General features: G+C 40.1%; 1 protein-coding gene across 3 annotated transcripts in view; it reads left to right on the top strand.

The window, feature by feature from the left end:
• ADGRV1 (adhesion G protein-coupled receptor V1) overlaps positions 1-14,123 on the top strand; it is a 511,472-nt gene extending 497,349 nt beyond the window's left edge. For all 3 annotated transcript variants that reach the window (XM_044780002.2, XM_070517787.1, XM_070517788.1), the window contains one exon: positions 13,688-14,123. In XM_044780002.2, coding sequence (XP_044635937.2) covers positions 13,688-13,806 — 119 coding nt within the window. In that variant the 3' untranslated portion in view covers positions 13,807-14,123. The remainder of the gene's footprint in view (positions 1-13,687) is intronic.
• The last annotated feature ends 474 nt before the right edge of the window (positions 14,124-14,597 follow it).

Genomic DNA, 14,597 nt, shown 5'->3' with positions numbered 1-14,597 from the left:
GAAATAGTTATTTAAAAGTGCATTTTTCTGTATATATCTGTATATTCAGAATAGTGCTTGTCACTTGGTAAACCTTCTGTAGATATTGTTGAATGAATGAATGAGTGAATGAAGGAATGGAAAAAACAAAATTTAGAGTTTGCTTAGAGGAATAGACATCCGCTCAAACATGACATGCGGAAGAAGTAGTGGAGGGCCTGGCCCCATGACCAAGTGGTTAAAGTTCTGCATGCTCCACTTTGGCGGCCTGGGTTCATGGGTTCCCATCCCGGGCACAGACCTACTCTGCTCACCAGCCATGCTGCAGCAGTTTCCCACATACAGAAAAATAGAGGAAGATTGGCACAGATGTTCACTCAGGGCAGATCTTCCTCAGCAAAAAAAAAAAAAAGAAAAGAAAAGAAGAAAAGAGTAGTGGAAAGAGTTATTAATTATTGAGGAGATCAAGAAAATTAAAAAAACTGTTTCAATTGATTCTTGAAAAATACGTAGGTTTTAAGTAGGTAGGTAACGAGTGGAAGAAAGGCATTATATGCTGAGGAGACAGAATGAGCCAAAGCCCAGGGCTATGGGCACATAGCAAAATCACTCTTATTAAAGTATGAAGAATAAATTAGAAGCAAAGTCAGAAAGGCTAGAAGGTTATTACAATCGTTCAGGGGAATGAGGTTCAGGCCTCAGATTTGAGAAGTGGAAATGAAGAAGAGATAAATACAGAGAAATGCTGAGGGCACAGTGAGAGGACAGTCAGTGAAGCCTCCTGCTTCTCACCTGGTGACTGAGGAACTGGATAAAGAGCATTGTTCATTTAGTTGTTTGCAGCAGGAAACTGATGAGTTCAGAGTTGGACATATTGATCATTGGGCCTGGTGGCTCTTAAGTATTCAGGTTTGAAGAATCTTAGGCGAGGGATCAGGGTGGGAGGTATTGATTTGAAATGCATCAGTGCAGAGATGATATTTGAAGCTGTGGGGAGAAATAAGTTTGAACTGGGAGAGTGGAAGGAAAGAGATGAGGAAGGGAGGGGAGAGGGAGGAAGGGAAATGAAGAGAACGGAAACAAGAAGAGCATCCTAGATAATATCTACACTGAAAGAGTGAACTGAAGAGGGTCCCACAGAGGGCACTGTAGCATGGGGAGAAAGAACCAAGGAGAGAAGCGAGTTTTACGAAGCAGAGAACGAACGACCGCATCAAATGCTCATTAGCGTTAGCACCAAGAATGGGCTTTCAGATGACGAGTGGTTCTCCAGGAAGATAGTGTCCCCAGCAATACAAAGTGGTCAGTTGTTGATGTTATGACACTGGAAACATAAAATGAATTCTTGCAGCATAATTAAATTAGATGTGGATCCTATGTATATCACAAGTATTAAATGCATTCAGTTCAGGAATGTATGGAATGACTTGCTTACTTATAGATTGAGTTTAGCATTCCTCAGAGTTCACTAAACTTGTTAGGAAATAAATACTTAAAAAGACCAAAATAACAATCTCTAACATTGGTTCCCTCTATTTTTAGAAAAGGTCCTATAATAATCAAGCACCAGCCCCTAGACATTTTCCATCTTAGAATTTGGTCAAATCGAAGGAGGAGACCACATGCCATTCCATCTACAGCAGAGTTTACAATTGACACATAGGCCAGATTTGGTTCAGCAGGGTGTTTCTTTTCACCCTCATAGCATTTTAACTTTTTTTTGAACAAAAATTTAAAAATTTAGAGATATCCCATAAAAATCCAGAATTTCTAAAAAAAAAACAAATCTAGCCACAGAGTCCTTAAAATCTAGCACAACACTGCTCGATCGGAGTTGAGCAATGGCTGCCCCTTTAGACAGAACATGAGCTCTTCCGTTTATCCAGTGCTCACCAGACCTGTGTAGCTGGTTTATGCTGGTCTCGCTGGCCTCTGTGACACGTGAGTTTGCAAACCTTGATCTGTCTCAGGTCCACCTTAGCTGTCGGCCACTCCAAACCAAGTACTGGGAACAGTGGGTCCTCCAAGTCTTTTTCATTTGAATCTTTTTTTTTTTTTTTATAGAGGAAGGTGAGGTGGGAAAGTCAGGTGAAGAATCAGACGCGGGCTCCTGATGGGGGTGTCAGGGCTGCGTTTAATTAGTGGGGAATTGCTGAAGGTTTTTCCCCAAAGCTCCCCGGTACATAGTTGTATATTCTTCGGAGTGGGATCTTCTAGTTGTGGCATGTGGGACGCTGCCTCAGCGTGGTTTGATGAGCAGTGCCATGTCCGCGCCCAGGATTCGAACCAACAAAACACTGGGCCACCTGCAGTGGAGTGTGAGAACTTAACCACTCTGCCATGGGGCCAGCCCCTTTCATTTGAATCTTAAAGAACTTTGAAAAGCTGTGTAACCCCTTGCATATATTTAAAAAACATCTAAAGAGTTTCATCATAAGTTTAACTAGTATCCAATAATGTAATATCCACTGCATTATAAATTTTAGCTTTAAAATAAAAATTTTACATTATTCTTTTCAGCTAATTCAAAAGAGTCTAAATACCAATTTGATATTCACCGTTATTCATTTCATTTTAAAAATATATGAGCATTTTTCTTATGTGAGTTTTATCATTACAAAATGAGTTTTATACATTACAAAAATATATGTTTTATCTTACATTTGGAAATTTTACATCATTCCCACGACAGAATTTTACGCTAGCATAATGTATTTTATGCTTGAAATTCATTTAATCTTCACCCACTCGTACTTCTCTCCAACAAAACATGTATATAAATTGAAACTTAAATTTCTTCTGTGACCATAAAACTGTAAAGTGTCCAAAATTTCTTTTGTGTTATCATTATAATTATTAGTCTACAGTTGAATAAATCAACATTGATAACAAAAACATTAAATGTTCTGATAAATAATTATCCAAAAATATCTCATCAGAAGAGGGCATGTGGAAGGTAAAGATGTGGGAATATATTTCCTTAAAGCTGTCCTTCCCACACCACCTTTGCAAAGTCTTCATGTCCCACAAGTTAAAGGAATCCCAATTTGAGGCTCCTGCTTCAGACACTTTATAAAGGACTCCAGAGGCGCTGACCTGGAGCATAGCGTAGCATTAGATGATGAGATTCACCACTGACTTTAGCCAGATTGTTTAACCATACCTTCTCATCTATATTAACTGGGCTAGCAAACTCCTATTTTCCTTTCTACCTCAAAAGTCCTACACTGAGAAGATTTGTTATTCTCAATAATTTCTATAGTGCACCTGAGAATTTTCCTCTTGAGAATATATATAACAGCCAGCCACAGACATCTCCCTGTGTTCCAGGCTTCTTTCTGGAAGGCCTCCCACCACTTCTTAGATCTCCAACTGACCTGGAAACATTGTAAATTTAAGATAAAAATGGGCCTTTGGCATTCAATAGCCCTTCATGTTAACAGTCTTCTTAGTTTTTAGGCTCATTCATAATAAAGCATTCTATAAACACAGGTGGAAGGTAAAAGCACTTTCCGTGTTTTTTCTATTTTAGCAGAAAACTCTTTTTTTTTTTCCTTTTTCTCCCCAAAGCCCCCCGGTACATAGTTGTATATTCTTCGTTGTGGGTCCTTCTAGTTGTGGCACGTGGGACGCTGCCTCAGTGTGGTTTGATGAGTGGTGCCATGTCCGCGCCCAGGATTCGAACCAACGAAACACTGGGCCGCCTGGAGTGGAGCGCGCGAACTTAACCCCTCGGCCATGGGGCCAGCCCCTTAACAGAAAACTCTTAAAGTCCACCTTCAAGATGAAACAACAAAATGCATCCTTAATTGTGGGACTTTAGGCGCCATGATAGGACATGGTGGGGAGAGATTTGTTTGTTGTTCTTGAATTGCACCACTGTACATCAGTTTTGTCCTATGTACTTCTCTTTCCCTAAGTCCTGCACTAAAATATGTGTCAGAGAGTGTATAGCAGCCAGGACAGAGGTTAAGTCACAAATAAGCAGGTTGGTTGCAAGAGTAGGAGGCATGATCCATCCAAGCACATACTCTACATAGAAGCAGGAAAGGTTGACCAGATGAATGTGTTGAAATAAGAATGAGTGCTAGTCCTGGACCAAAGCACATGTTCCACAAGGCTGGGATTCATCTCAGTAACCTTGGATATATAACAGTGCTGGGTATCTCAGTCAATGCTTTATATATGATGGATGGATGGTTGGATGGCTGGATGGTTGGATGGATGGATAAATGGATAGATGGATGAACAGATTTCAGGAAGGGGGACTAAGTAGGCCTTTCAATATCCATTAATACCATTTCCTGTGCCCTTTTAGAAATTATTTTTTACTTATTTATTTTATTGAGGTAACATTGGTTTATAACATATAAATTTCAGATGTCGATCATTATATTTTCACTTCTGTATAGACTACATGTTCAGCACCAAAAGGTCTAGTTTCCATCCATCACTGTACACAAGTGCCCCTTTACCACTTCCCCCACCCCTCGTCCCTCTGGTCACCACCAGTCTGTTCTCTGTATCTATGTGTTTGTTCGTTTGTTTATCTTCCACATCCTATGCCTTTTTAATCTCTCTCAGAACTCATCATCTTTCAATCTGAATAATTTTGAGATATTCAAACACTTACTGAAATACATTAACTCAGTAGTTAGAATACCGTTATTTAGATGCAGTAAAGGGAATTTAATGTCAGAATGCCATTGTTCCAAAGGGCAAGCAGGAGACCTGACACTTTTTTTAGCTAAGATATTCTCTTTTCTAATTAAATTAAGATCGACTGTGGGAAAGACTAAACCTCTAAGCAGGAAAACCCAGTAGCCAGTTTCTGAATTGGAAAACACCGTCACTTCTTTACAAGCATTTACAAATGTATCAGCAGGCTCCAGGGTCCCATTTCACAGCCACAATTGAATTCCAAAGTGAGCAAGACTGCTTTTGAGGCCACTGTGCTGGTGTATATTTTTGCATATTTCAAAATAACAAGCAAGGCAAGTATATTTAAATAGTTTGGTATAAAACAGAAGCCCTGGCCCCAGAGCCAGTCATGGACTTCTTTTTCTATCTGAATTTTAGCCAAATTGAATTCCTAAAAAAAAACTATTGACCTTTTTAATTTTTGAAAATAAATTATTTGTCTTGCTATGAGAAATCCACATTTCGCTCTAAAAAGAGGACATAATATTCTTCAATTAGTTGTTCTTGAAGTGTATCAGCCTCTCCACAGGCAGATGAGACACTCAGTTCTAAACTAGTGGTGTCCTGGTTATTATTAGTTTTTTTTTATTATTATTATTAAGGTTATGAAAGTTAACATCCTTGTGAAATTACAGTTGTACATCATTATTAGTCATGTTGTAGGTACACCACTTCACCCCTAGTGCCCTCCCCCCACCACCCTTTCCCCTGGCAACCACCGATCAGTTCTCTTTGTCCATATGTTAAATACCACCTATGGGTGGAGTCATACAGAGTTCGTCTTTCTCTCTCTGGCTTATTTCACTCAACATAATACCCTCAAGGTCTATCCATGTTGTTGTGAATGGGGCGACTTTGTCCTTTTTTATGGCTGAGTAGTATTCCATTGTGTGTATATATATATATATATATATATATATATACCACATCTTCTTTATCCAATCATCAGTTGCTGGGCACTTAGATTGGTTCCATGTCTTGGCTATTGTGAATAATGCTGCAATGAACATAGGGATGCATGGAACTTTTGGAATTGCTGATTTCAGGTTCTTAGGATAGATACCCAGTAGTGGGATATAGTATAGTAGTGGGTCATAACGTATTTCTATTCTTAACTTTTTGAGGAATCTCCATACTGTTTTCCATAGTGGCTGCACCAGTTTGCATTCCCACCAGCAGTGTATGAGGGTTCCCTTTTCTCCACAGCCTCTCCAACATTTGTCACTCTTGGTTTTGGATATTTTTGCCATTCTAACAGGTGTAAGGTGATATCTTAGTGTAGTTTTGATTTGCATTTCCCTGATGATTAGTGATGATGAGCATCTTTTCATGTGTCTATTGGCCATCTGTATAGCTTCTTTGGAGAAATGTCTGTTCATGTCCCCTGTCCATTTTGTAACTGGGTTGTTTGATTTTTTATTGTTGAGTTGTGTGAGTTCTTTATATATTATGGAGATTAACCCTTTGTCGGATAAATAATTGTGAATATTTTTTCCCAATTAGTGGGCTGTTTTTTTGTTTCAATCCTGTTTTCCCTTGCCTTGAAGAAGCTCTTTAGTCTGATGAAGTCCCATTTGTTTATTCTTTCTATTGTTTCCCTCATCTGAGGGGTTATGGTGTCCAAAAAGATTCTTTTGAAGCTGATGTCAAAGAGTGTACTGCCGATATTCTCTCCTAGAAGACTTATTGTTTCAGGCCTAATCTTTAGGTCTTTGATCCATTTTGAGTTCATTTTAGTGAATGGTGAAAAATAATGGTTGATTTTCATTCTTTTACATCTGGCTGTCCAGTTTTCCCAGCACCATTTGTTGGAGAGACTTTCTTTCCTCCATTATAGGCCCTCAGCTCCTTTGTCAAAGATTAGCTGTCCATAGATGTGTGGTTTTATTTCTGGGCTTTCAATTCTGTTCCATTAATCTGTGCATCTGTTTTTGTACCACTACCATGCTGTTTTGATTACGGTAGCTTTGTAGCATGTTTTGAAGTAAGGGATTGTGATGCCTCCAGCTTTGTTCTTCTTTCTCAGGATTGCTTTAGCAATCCGGGGTCTTTTGTTGCCCCATATGAATTTTAGGATTCTTTGTTCAATTTCTGTAAAGAATGACATTGGAATTCTGATTGGGATAGAGTTGAATCTGTAGATTGCTTTAGGTAATATGGACATTTTAACTATGTTTATTCTTCCAATCCATGTGCATGGAATGTATTTCCATCTCTTTATGTCATCATCAATTTCTTTCAAGAAGCTCTTGTAGTTTTCGTTGTATAGATCTTTCACTTCCTTGATTAAATTTATCCCAAGGTATTTTATTCTTTTTGTTGTGATCTTGAATGGGATTGGGTTCTTGAGATCTTTTTCTGTTAGTTCATTGTTAGCATATAGAAATGCTACTGATTTATGTATGTTGATTTTATACCCTGCAACTTTGCTGTAGTTGTTGATTGTTTCTAATAGTTTTTCTATGGATTCTTTGGGGTTTTCTATATATAAGATCATGTCATCTGCAAACAGCGAGAGTTTTACTTCTTCATTGCCTATTTGGATTCCTTTTATTTCTTTTTCTGCCGAATTGCTCTGGCCAAAACCTCCAGTACTATGTTGAAAAAGAGTGGTGAAAGTGGGCACCCTTGTCTTGTTCCTGTTCTGAGATGGATGGGTTTCAGTTTTTGTCCGTTGAGTATGATGTTGGCTGTGGGTTTGTCATATATGGCCTTTATTATGTTGAGGTACTTTCCTTCTATACCTATTTTATTGGGGGTTTTTATCATAAATGGATGTTGGATCTTGTCGAATGCTTTCTCTGCATCTGTTGAGATGATCATGTGGTTTTTGTTTCTCATTTTGTTAATGTAGTGAATCACGTTGATTGACTTGCAGATGTTGAACCATCCCTGTGTCCCTGGTATAAATCCCACTTGATCATGGTGTATAATCTTTTTGATGTATTGCTGTATTCGGTTTGCCAAAATTTTCTTGAGGATTTTTGCATCTATGTTCATCAGTGATATTGGCCTATAGTTTTCCTTCTTTGTGTTGTCCTTGTCAGGTTTGGGGATCAGGGTGATGTTGGCTTCATAGAATGTATTAGGGAGTGCTCCATCTTCCTCTATTTTCTGGAATAGTTTGAGAAGGATAGGTATTAAATCTTCTGTGAATGTTTGGTAGAATTCTCCAGAGAAACCGTCTGGTCCTGGACTCTTACTTTTGGGGAGGTTTTTGGTTACTGTTTCTATTTCTTTACTTGTGATTGGTCTATTCAGATTCTCTATCTGTTCCTGATTCAGTTTGGGTAGGTTGTATGAGTCTAGGAATTTATCCATTTCTTCTAGGTTGTTCAATTTGTTGGCATATAGTTTTTCATAGTATTCTCTTATGATCCTTTGTATTTCTTCGGTATCTGTTGTGATTTCTCCTCTCTCGTTTCTAATTTTATTTATTTGAGACTTCTCTCTTTTTTTCTTAGTGAGTCTGGCTAAGGGTTTGTCGATTTTGTTAATTTTTTCGAAGAACCAACTCTTTGTTTCATTGATCCTTTCTACTGTCTTTTTTGTTTCAATATCATTTATTTCTGCTCTAATTTTTATTATTTTCCTCCTTCTACTGACTTTGGGCTTTGTTTGTTCTTCTTTTTCTAATTCCGTTAGGTGTCGTTTGAGGTTGTTTATGTAAGATTTTTCTTATTATTAGTTTTTTAATAGAAGTTTCTGATGTATCATCAGTGCCCCCAACCAGGACTTTAGGAGAATGAGAACAGTCACCCTGGGACTGCCTCCATCACAGGGAAGAGGAGAACGTGCTGAGCTAACTCAAACAGAGACTCAGTCTACACAAAGGGTGAGGTGGGATGGAAGGGCATGCACTCTAGTTACATTCCTAACAAGAAGTGTCTGAGCACTGGCATTTTTATGTTGATCCACAGCTGACAAGAGTCTAGAATATGTCAAACTAGGAGTATATTGGGCTTAGAAACAGGGTTTTCTTCACAAAGGGCTTCTCCCAGAGAGACTGCAGTAGTCTCCCCTTATCCGAGGTTTTGCTTTCTGCAGTTTCAGTTTGCCATGGTCAACCATAGTCCAAAAAAATTAAGTGGAAAATTTCCAGAGGTGCCAGACCAGTGAGACAGCAGATAAGTTTGCACGTTCCACTTTGGCAGCCCAGGGTTCACCAATTCGGATCCTGGGTGAGAACCTACGTACACACCTTTTGTCTGACCATGCTGTGGCAGGCATCCCACATATAAAGTAGAGGAAGATGTTAGCTCAGGGCCAGTCTTCCTCAGCAAAAAGAGGAGGATTGGCAGCAGATGTTAGCTCAGGGCTAATCTTCCTCAAAAAAAAAAAGAAAATTCCAGAAATAAATAATTCATACATTTTAAATTGTACTCAGTTCTGAGTAGCGTGATGAAATCTCACACTGTCTGGCTCCATCCCGCCTAAGGCATGAATCATCCCTTTGTCCATTGGATCCCCACTTTGGTAGCAGAAGCCACCAGCCCTTGGTCACTTAGTAGTCGTCTGGGTTATCAGATTGACTGTCATGGTATCACAGTGCTTGTGTTCAAGTAACCCTTATTTGACTGCATAATGGCCCCAAAGCACAAGAGTAGTGATGCTGGCCATTCTGATATGCCAAAGAGAAGCCGCAAAATGCTTCCTTTAAGTGAAAAGGTGGAAGTTCTTGACTTAATAAGGAAAGAAAAAAATCATGTGTTGAGGTTGCTAAGATCTATAGTAACTTTTATTGCAATATATTGTTATAATTGTTCTCTTTTATTGTTACGTATTGTTGTTATTCTCTTTTTGTGCCTAACAAATTAAGTTTTATCATAGGTAAGTATGTGTGGGACAAAACATAGTATATATAGAGTTCAGTACCATTTGTGGTTTCAGACATCCACTGGGGGTCTTGGAACATATCCGCGGGGATAAATTATTCTGATTTCCCATTATCCCTAGTCTTTTAGCTTCCTGGTTTTACCTCAGGCCAGTGACACAACTGTCATGTAAACATTTCTGTATTGGAAACCTTTAAATGATTTGTTTTTCAGTCAGAAGAAAATAAATAACAAGCCCTTGAAAACATTCAGAATCAAGGCCCAAATACTCCAACTCCTCAAAGAAGTCGTTAATAAATTTCTCTGTCAGAAATATCACGTAAAACCACAACGACTTACGTAACTTCAAGAACTTCTGCAGCCAAGTGTGCTAAACAAAGGTAGATGAGTAGCAAAGTGGAAGAGTGAAATTTGGGAGGATTTTGATTTTCTTTTCCTCAGAAAAATATTGAAGGAGTATGACCTTCATATCATCGTCACATTTTAGAAGGCCGTGGAAAATAGGAATGGGCCTTGGGGTTAAAGAACCCTGTGTTGGAATCTAGTTCTGCAGTCTACTATCTGTGTGACGTTCCACAAGGGACTCAACCTTCAATTTCCTTGTTTATCAAATAAGAGTCATTATAATTAGCTTGTACGTTTTTCGGGGTTTAGAGTTTGTAAAGAATCTACCACAGTGTCTGGCAGAGTTTAAATTCAACACATGGTATGAATTATTTGTTGGTTCAATTTATTGTTATACTCAAATACAGTTTTAAATGCTCATCATATATTCTGTAACACCTGGCTGTTTGCTGCACCGTGACTATTGAGTGAGGTAGAAATTGGGGGATGGGGTGGGTCGGGGCTTGAAGATGCACCAAGGAGTTGGAAATTTATTCTATGGACAAACGCTCGAAAACCAGGGGATGAGGAAGTAACAGGATAAGAGCTGCCATCACAAGAGGCAGTAGAGGAAAACACTGTATCTGGGGTCAGAAGGCCTATTAGATATCTTCATTGTGTGACTTCCCTGCTGTGTGACATGGGCAACTCAGTGAACACCTCTGATCCCTGTTCAGTCCCTGTGTCTGTAGAACAGGACTAATAATCACCCCTTCCCTGACTAAAGCATGTTGAAATGTTGGGGAAAGGAGAGCCACTAGATGAGTGTGAATCAATACTTCTAGTTCCTTTGACATGACCTGTTCTGTCTACCAAAGGGGAGAGCAACTATTGTCACAGTTACTGGATTTTTCTTGAATTTTTGGCTTAAAATTTAAGCACAAAAATACCTTTCAGAAAATCAGGATACTCACTGCAAATACCCTCCTAGACCATTGAATGAATTACAAAGAGACGAGGGACCTGGGCAGTGCTCCGTCTGCCATGTTACTGCTGTGTGTAGTATGTGTCCTTTCTGAGTCTCAGTGAGGTATTAGGGTTTGAGTATTACATGCATTTATTTCCACTGGGCAGAAATGGAGGAGGAAGGTGAGGTGGGTCATGTAGATGTGATTGGAGGCTGTGTCTACAACTTGCTGACATCTCACAGGGCTCTGGACTACTGAACAAGCTGGTGACACCCATTCACAGTAAAGCTGCGCCCATGTGAAACTCCCCAGCCCAGTTTGCTCTGTTGCTCGTGGTCTGCCCAGCAGACTTTCGCTACAGAACTTCTTTCTAATGTGCTTTGTCCCTATGGTGAGCAAACACTTACACATTCCGAGTGGGATTTAGAGCAGGCTGACACGGAAATCAGTGGGAGGTGGTGCTATTTCATTCACTAAGCCCCACTCTGTCCTGATGCTAACTGTGGGGTCCTCTCTGTTTCTCTGTAGTTGATCTCATATTGTGCAACTTTGTTATTTAGCTCTTTAGTTCCTCCTTACTCAATGAAGCTGCTCAGGACTCAGGGCTTCAGTCATCTTATCCTTCTAGAGTGGCCAATGTCTTACCAATCCACTGAGGTTCTTCCAAGGGGGACAGTTCCCCTGCTCCCCTGGCCAGGAAGCATGGGCCCTTTGTCCTTCTAAGGCGTGGTGGCAGACTCGAATGTTACCTTCAAGGGCCGGGCTAATACCATTACTGATGCAAGAGGGCTGGGTGAAGACAATGGCAAATCGTCCAAACCAAGGCAATTTGAGAGAATATAAGGGATGTGATTAATATTTTTTTCAAGTGTAAACAAGACTTTTCAAATATTACATCCTCCGTCTCCCTGTTTTGAAGGAATGCTGAAAGAAGTTTTTGTGAAAGGTTGTGGAAATGGGCCTTGATGGATGGGCAGGAAGCTGCTCACGCTGGAATTAACGTGGCACATGCAGGCCCAGTCAAGAGACTTGATCACTTTGAGAAAGCTCTACAATGGGCAAAGATTGAAATACGTCCGTTTGGTAGGGAAGGGCCAGATTAGGAAGTGTCTTAAAAGCAGAGGGTTGAATGCAGAGGGCTCCAGACTTGATGCAATTGGCAATAAGAGCCAATGTTTGTTCTTCAGAAGGAGAGGGCAGAGGCGTGCAGAATGGATCGGAGGAAATGAACAGGCAATAAAGATGGAAGAGGCATTTTCAAGAACTAGAATGCAGAGCATAGTTTACTAATACATTCAACAAACATATACTGAACACCCAGAGTGTGCTGGATGCCCTATGAGCCAGAAGATATAAAGATACAAAGGACATAAACCAATGGGGGAGTCAGAAATTTTTAAAAAGAATCATCATGTTTCCATGGGTAGCAGAGGTGACACCTGGGTTGATATTTATAGGAAGGATGGAGGCAGCAGATTAAGGAATTGGGGAATGAGAAGGCATCCCAGGCAGAAGATCCAGCATAAAAACATGGAGTGAAAAGGGAGCGACCATCAGCTCTAGTGAAACATCAGGCTAGAGAGCAGACAAGGGGCAGGCGGATCATGTGGGCCTTGAAGCAGAGCTGAAGACAAGTCCTCCAGTGGTCAGACAGCAGGAGGAGATTCAAGAGAAAGCAGAAGAGCTCTCGAAAGAGCCAGCAGATCAGAGGATGAGATGGGTAAGCGCAATGTCACAGGAGCAAAGGGAGAAGTGGGGTTTCAATAGCAGCCTGTAGCAGAGAGAGAGTGGGAAGGACAGAGAGCAGAAGAGGGAGGGTTTGCCTACAATAAGATAATTAGTGGGCTTCTGCTGCCATCTCCAAACAGCTTCAGACCAAGCTAATTCCCCATCTTCCTAGAGCTACCAACTCTGCAGAATCGCCTTTCCTACACCTCAGAGAGAAAAGGAAGTCTCAGCTCCCGGCAACTGGGTTTTCACTTTCCTTGTTTGCAGAGTGTAGTGCCCGGCAGAGGGGGAGGATCTGGGAGCTGTAATCTGTGGTGATTCAGACCAGCAGCACCGCCTGTGACCACATCCCCATTCTGTGTGTGTGTGTGTGTGCGCGCGTGTGTGAGAGAGAGAGAGCTCACGAGCTGAGGTGTTCCTCTGTGCATTGGAGAAGAAAAGAAGGATGTGTTACTCTAGCATAGTATTAAGTTTTCTGAATTATTCTGAGTTGTGAAAAAAGTAGTGAATAGCAGAGCTTCCTCAAAACAGAAATTCTGGGTGCTATCTGTCATTAACAGCTAGCTTTGTGGGATTCTTGTGTGGATCTCTTTTGGCACTGTGTTACATAATTATTTTTATCTTGGGATCAGATCTGAGTCATTAAGAGCCAGTATCTTCCGGGCGCTGATATGACACCAGGTGTTGTCAATGTGTGTCTTTCTTCTCGGATCACTGCCCACGCTGAGTCTCACCTGCAGGCCCTACCGGATTCAGTTCAAGTCGGGTTGGAAGTTGTATGTTTTCTAACAGCAGATCTTACCCCCCTGCTGAAAAATTCTAATAACCTGCCTGATTTTTTAATTTAAATAAGCCCCCAATTGAGAAATGCTGTTCTTGGGAGCAAGTTACACCTGTCAACTATGTGGAAACAAAGAAAAGATTGAGAACCCAAACCATGTCTTTAGAAGTTAATTTTTATTTATAAAAACTACCAAAAGGAATGTAATATATAGTTTTATAATTAAGTATTAATTAATAACATATATTCTAAACGTATAGCTCACTTTTTGTTAATATAATAAAAATAAACGTGTTGGCTTAATGTAACTTGACCCTTAATTCACTGCACTAATAGTCGGGAGTTCTGTGTTTATTCTTTTTCTATTGCAGGTGCTGGTCTCAGTGTCAGTGATAATGAATCCGGTCAAGGCAGCCAGGAGGGAGGCACCTTGACTGACTCCCAGATCGTAGAACTCAGGAGGATACCCATCGCTGACACCCATCTTTAGCGCCTCAGGAACGATTAGAATGAGGATACTTTCATATTTGTATTGACTTTGTGCTAAAACTCTGTAAGTGCATGCAGCCGTATAATAGGGACCTGTGAATTGTCCTGGATGGTTAACCCAGTGATTGTTGTGTTTGGAATCTAAATTACTTATCTTTGTGCAACCTGAAAATTCACTGCTATAATGAAAGACTGAATCGATTTATATCAGTTAATAGGATGTACCTATTCCAAGAACATTAGTTGTTTTTTAATCATCCTATATGGCTAACATTGTTAAATAAAAGTAATAACAACCAATAAAAACAATAGAATCCATCCAGCGTCACCCAGGCTCATTATTGATGAGGAAATGTTGTGTGTGAGCGAAGAAACAAACTCTGTATCCAGATGACGTCAAGCACCTGTTTCTTCCAGCAGTGATGCAGCTGATCCAGATTCGAGACTTCACAGCATCTAGAAGACTTGCATTCCTAAAAGCCATAAAATCTATTCTCTGCTGATAATTCTGCACCTGAGTGTGGATGAGGCTACTGCGGTGTGCATAGTCTTTCGTTGAAAGTATGTATTTCTGCTCATTATAAAATTAGGGATCTGAACATTTTCCAGAATGAATGTTCTGTTCCCAGTTAAAAATAACTCCATCAAGCATTTTAGCACAGCTAAGAAGAGGATCATTCAAACAGCACAGAGTTTGTTTGGGAGAAAATATTTCTTGGTTTGGATTTTTCAGTCTGTCTTTGTCTTGGAATGAGAAATCAGAAAGTCTATCCCAGAGCAAACACTGTGGTG

Source organism: Equus asinus, chromosome 9, assembly GCF_041296235.1.
Source record: "Equus asinus isolate D_3611 breed Donkey chromosome 9, EquAss-T2T_v2, whole genome shotgun sequence".
Taxonomy (NCBI): domain Eukaryota; kingdom Metazoa; phylum Chordata; class Mammalia; order Perissodactyla; family Equidae; genus Equus; species Equus asinus.
This window is presented reverse-complemented; position numbering and strand designations above follow the sequence as displayed.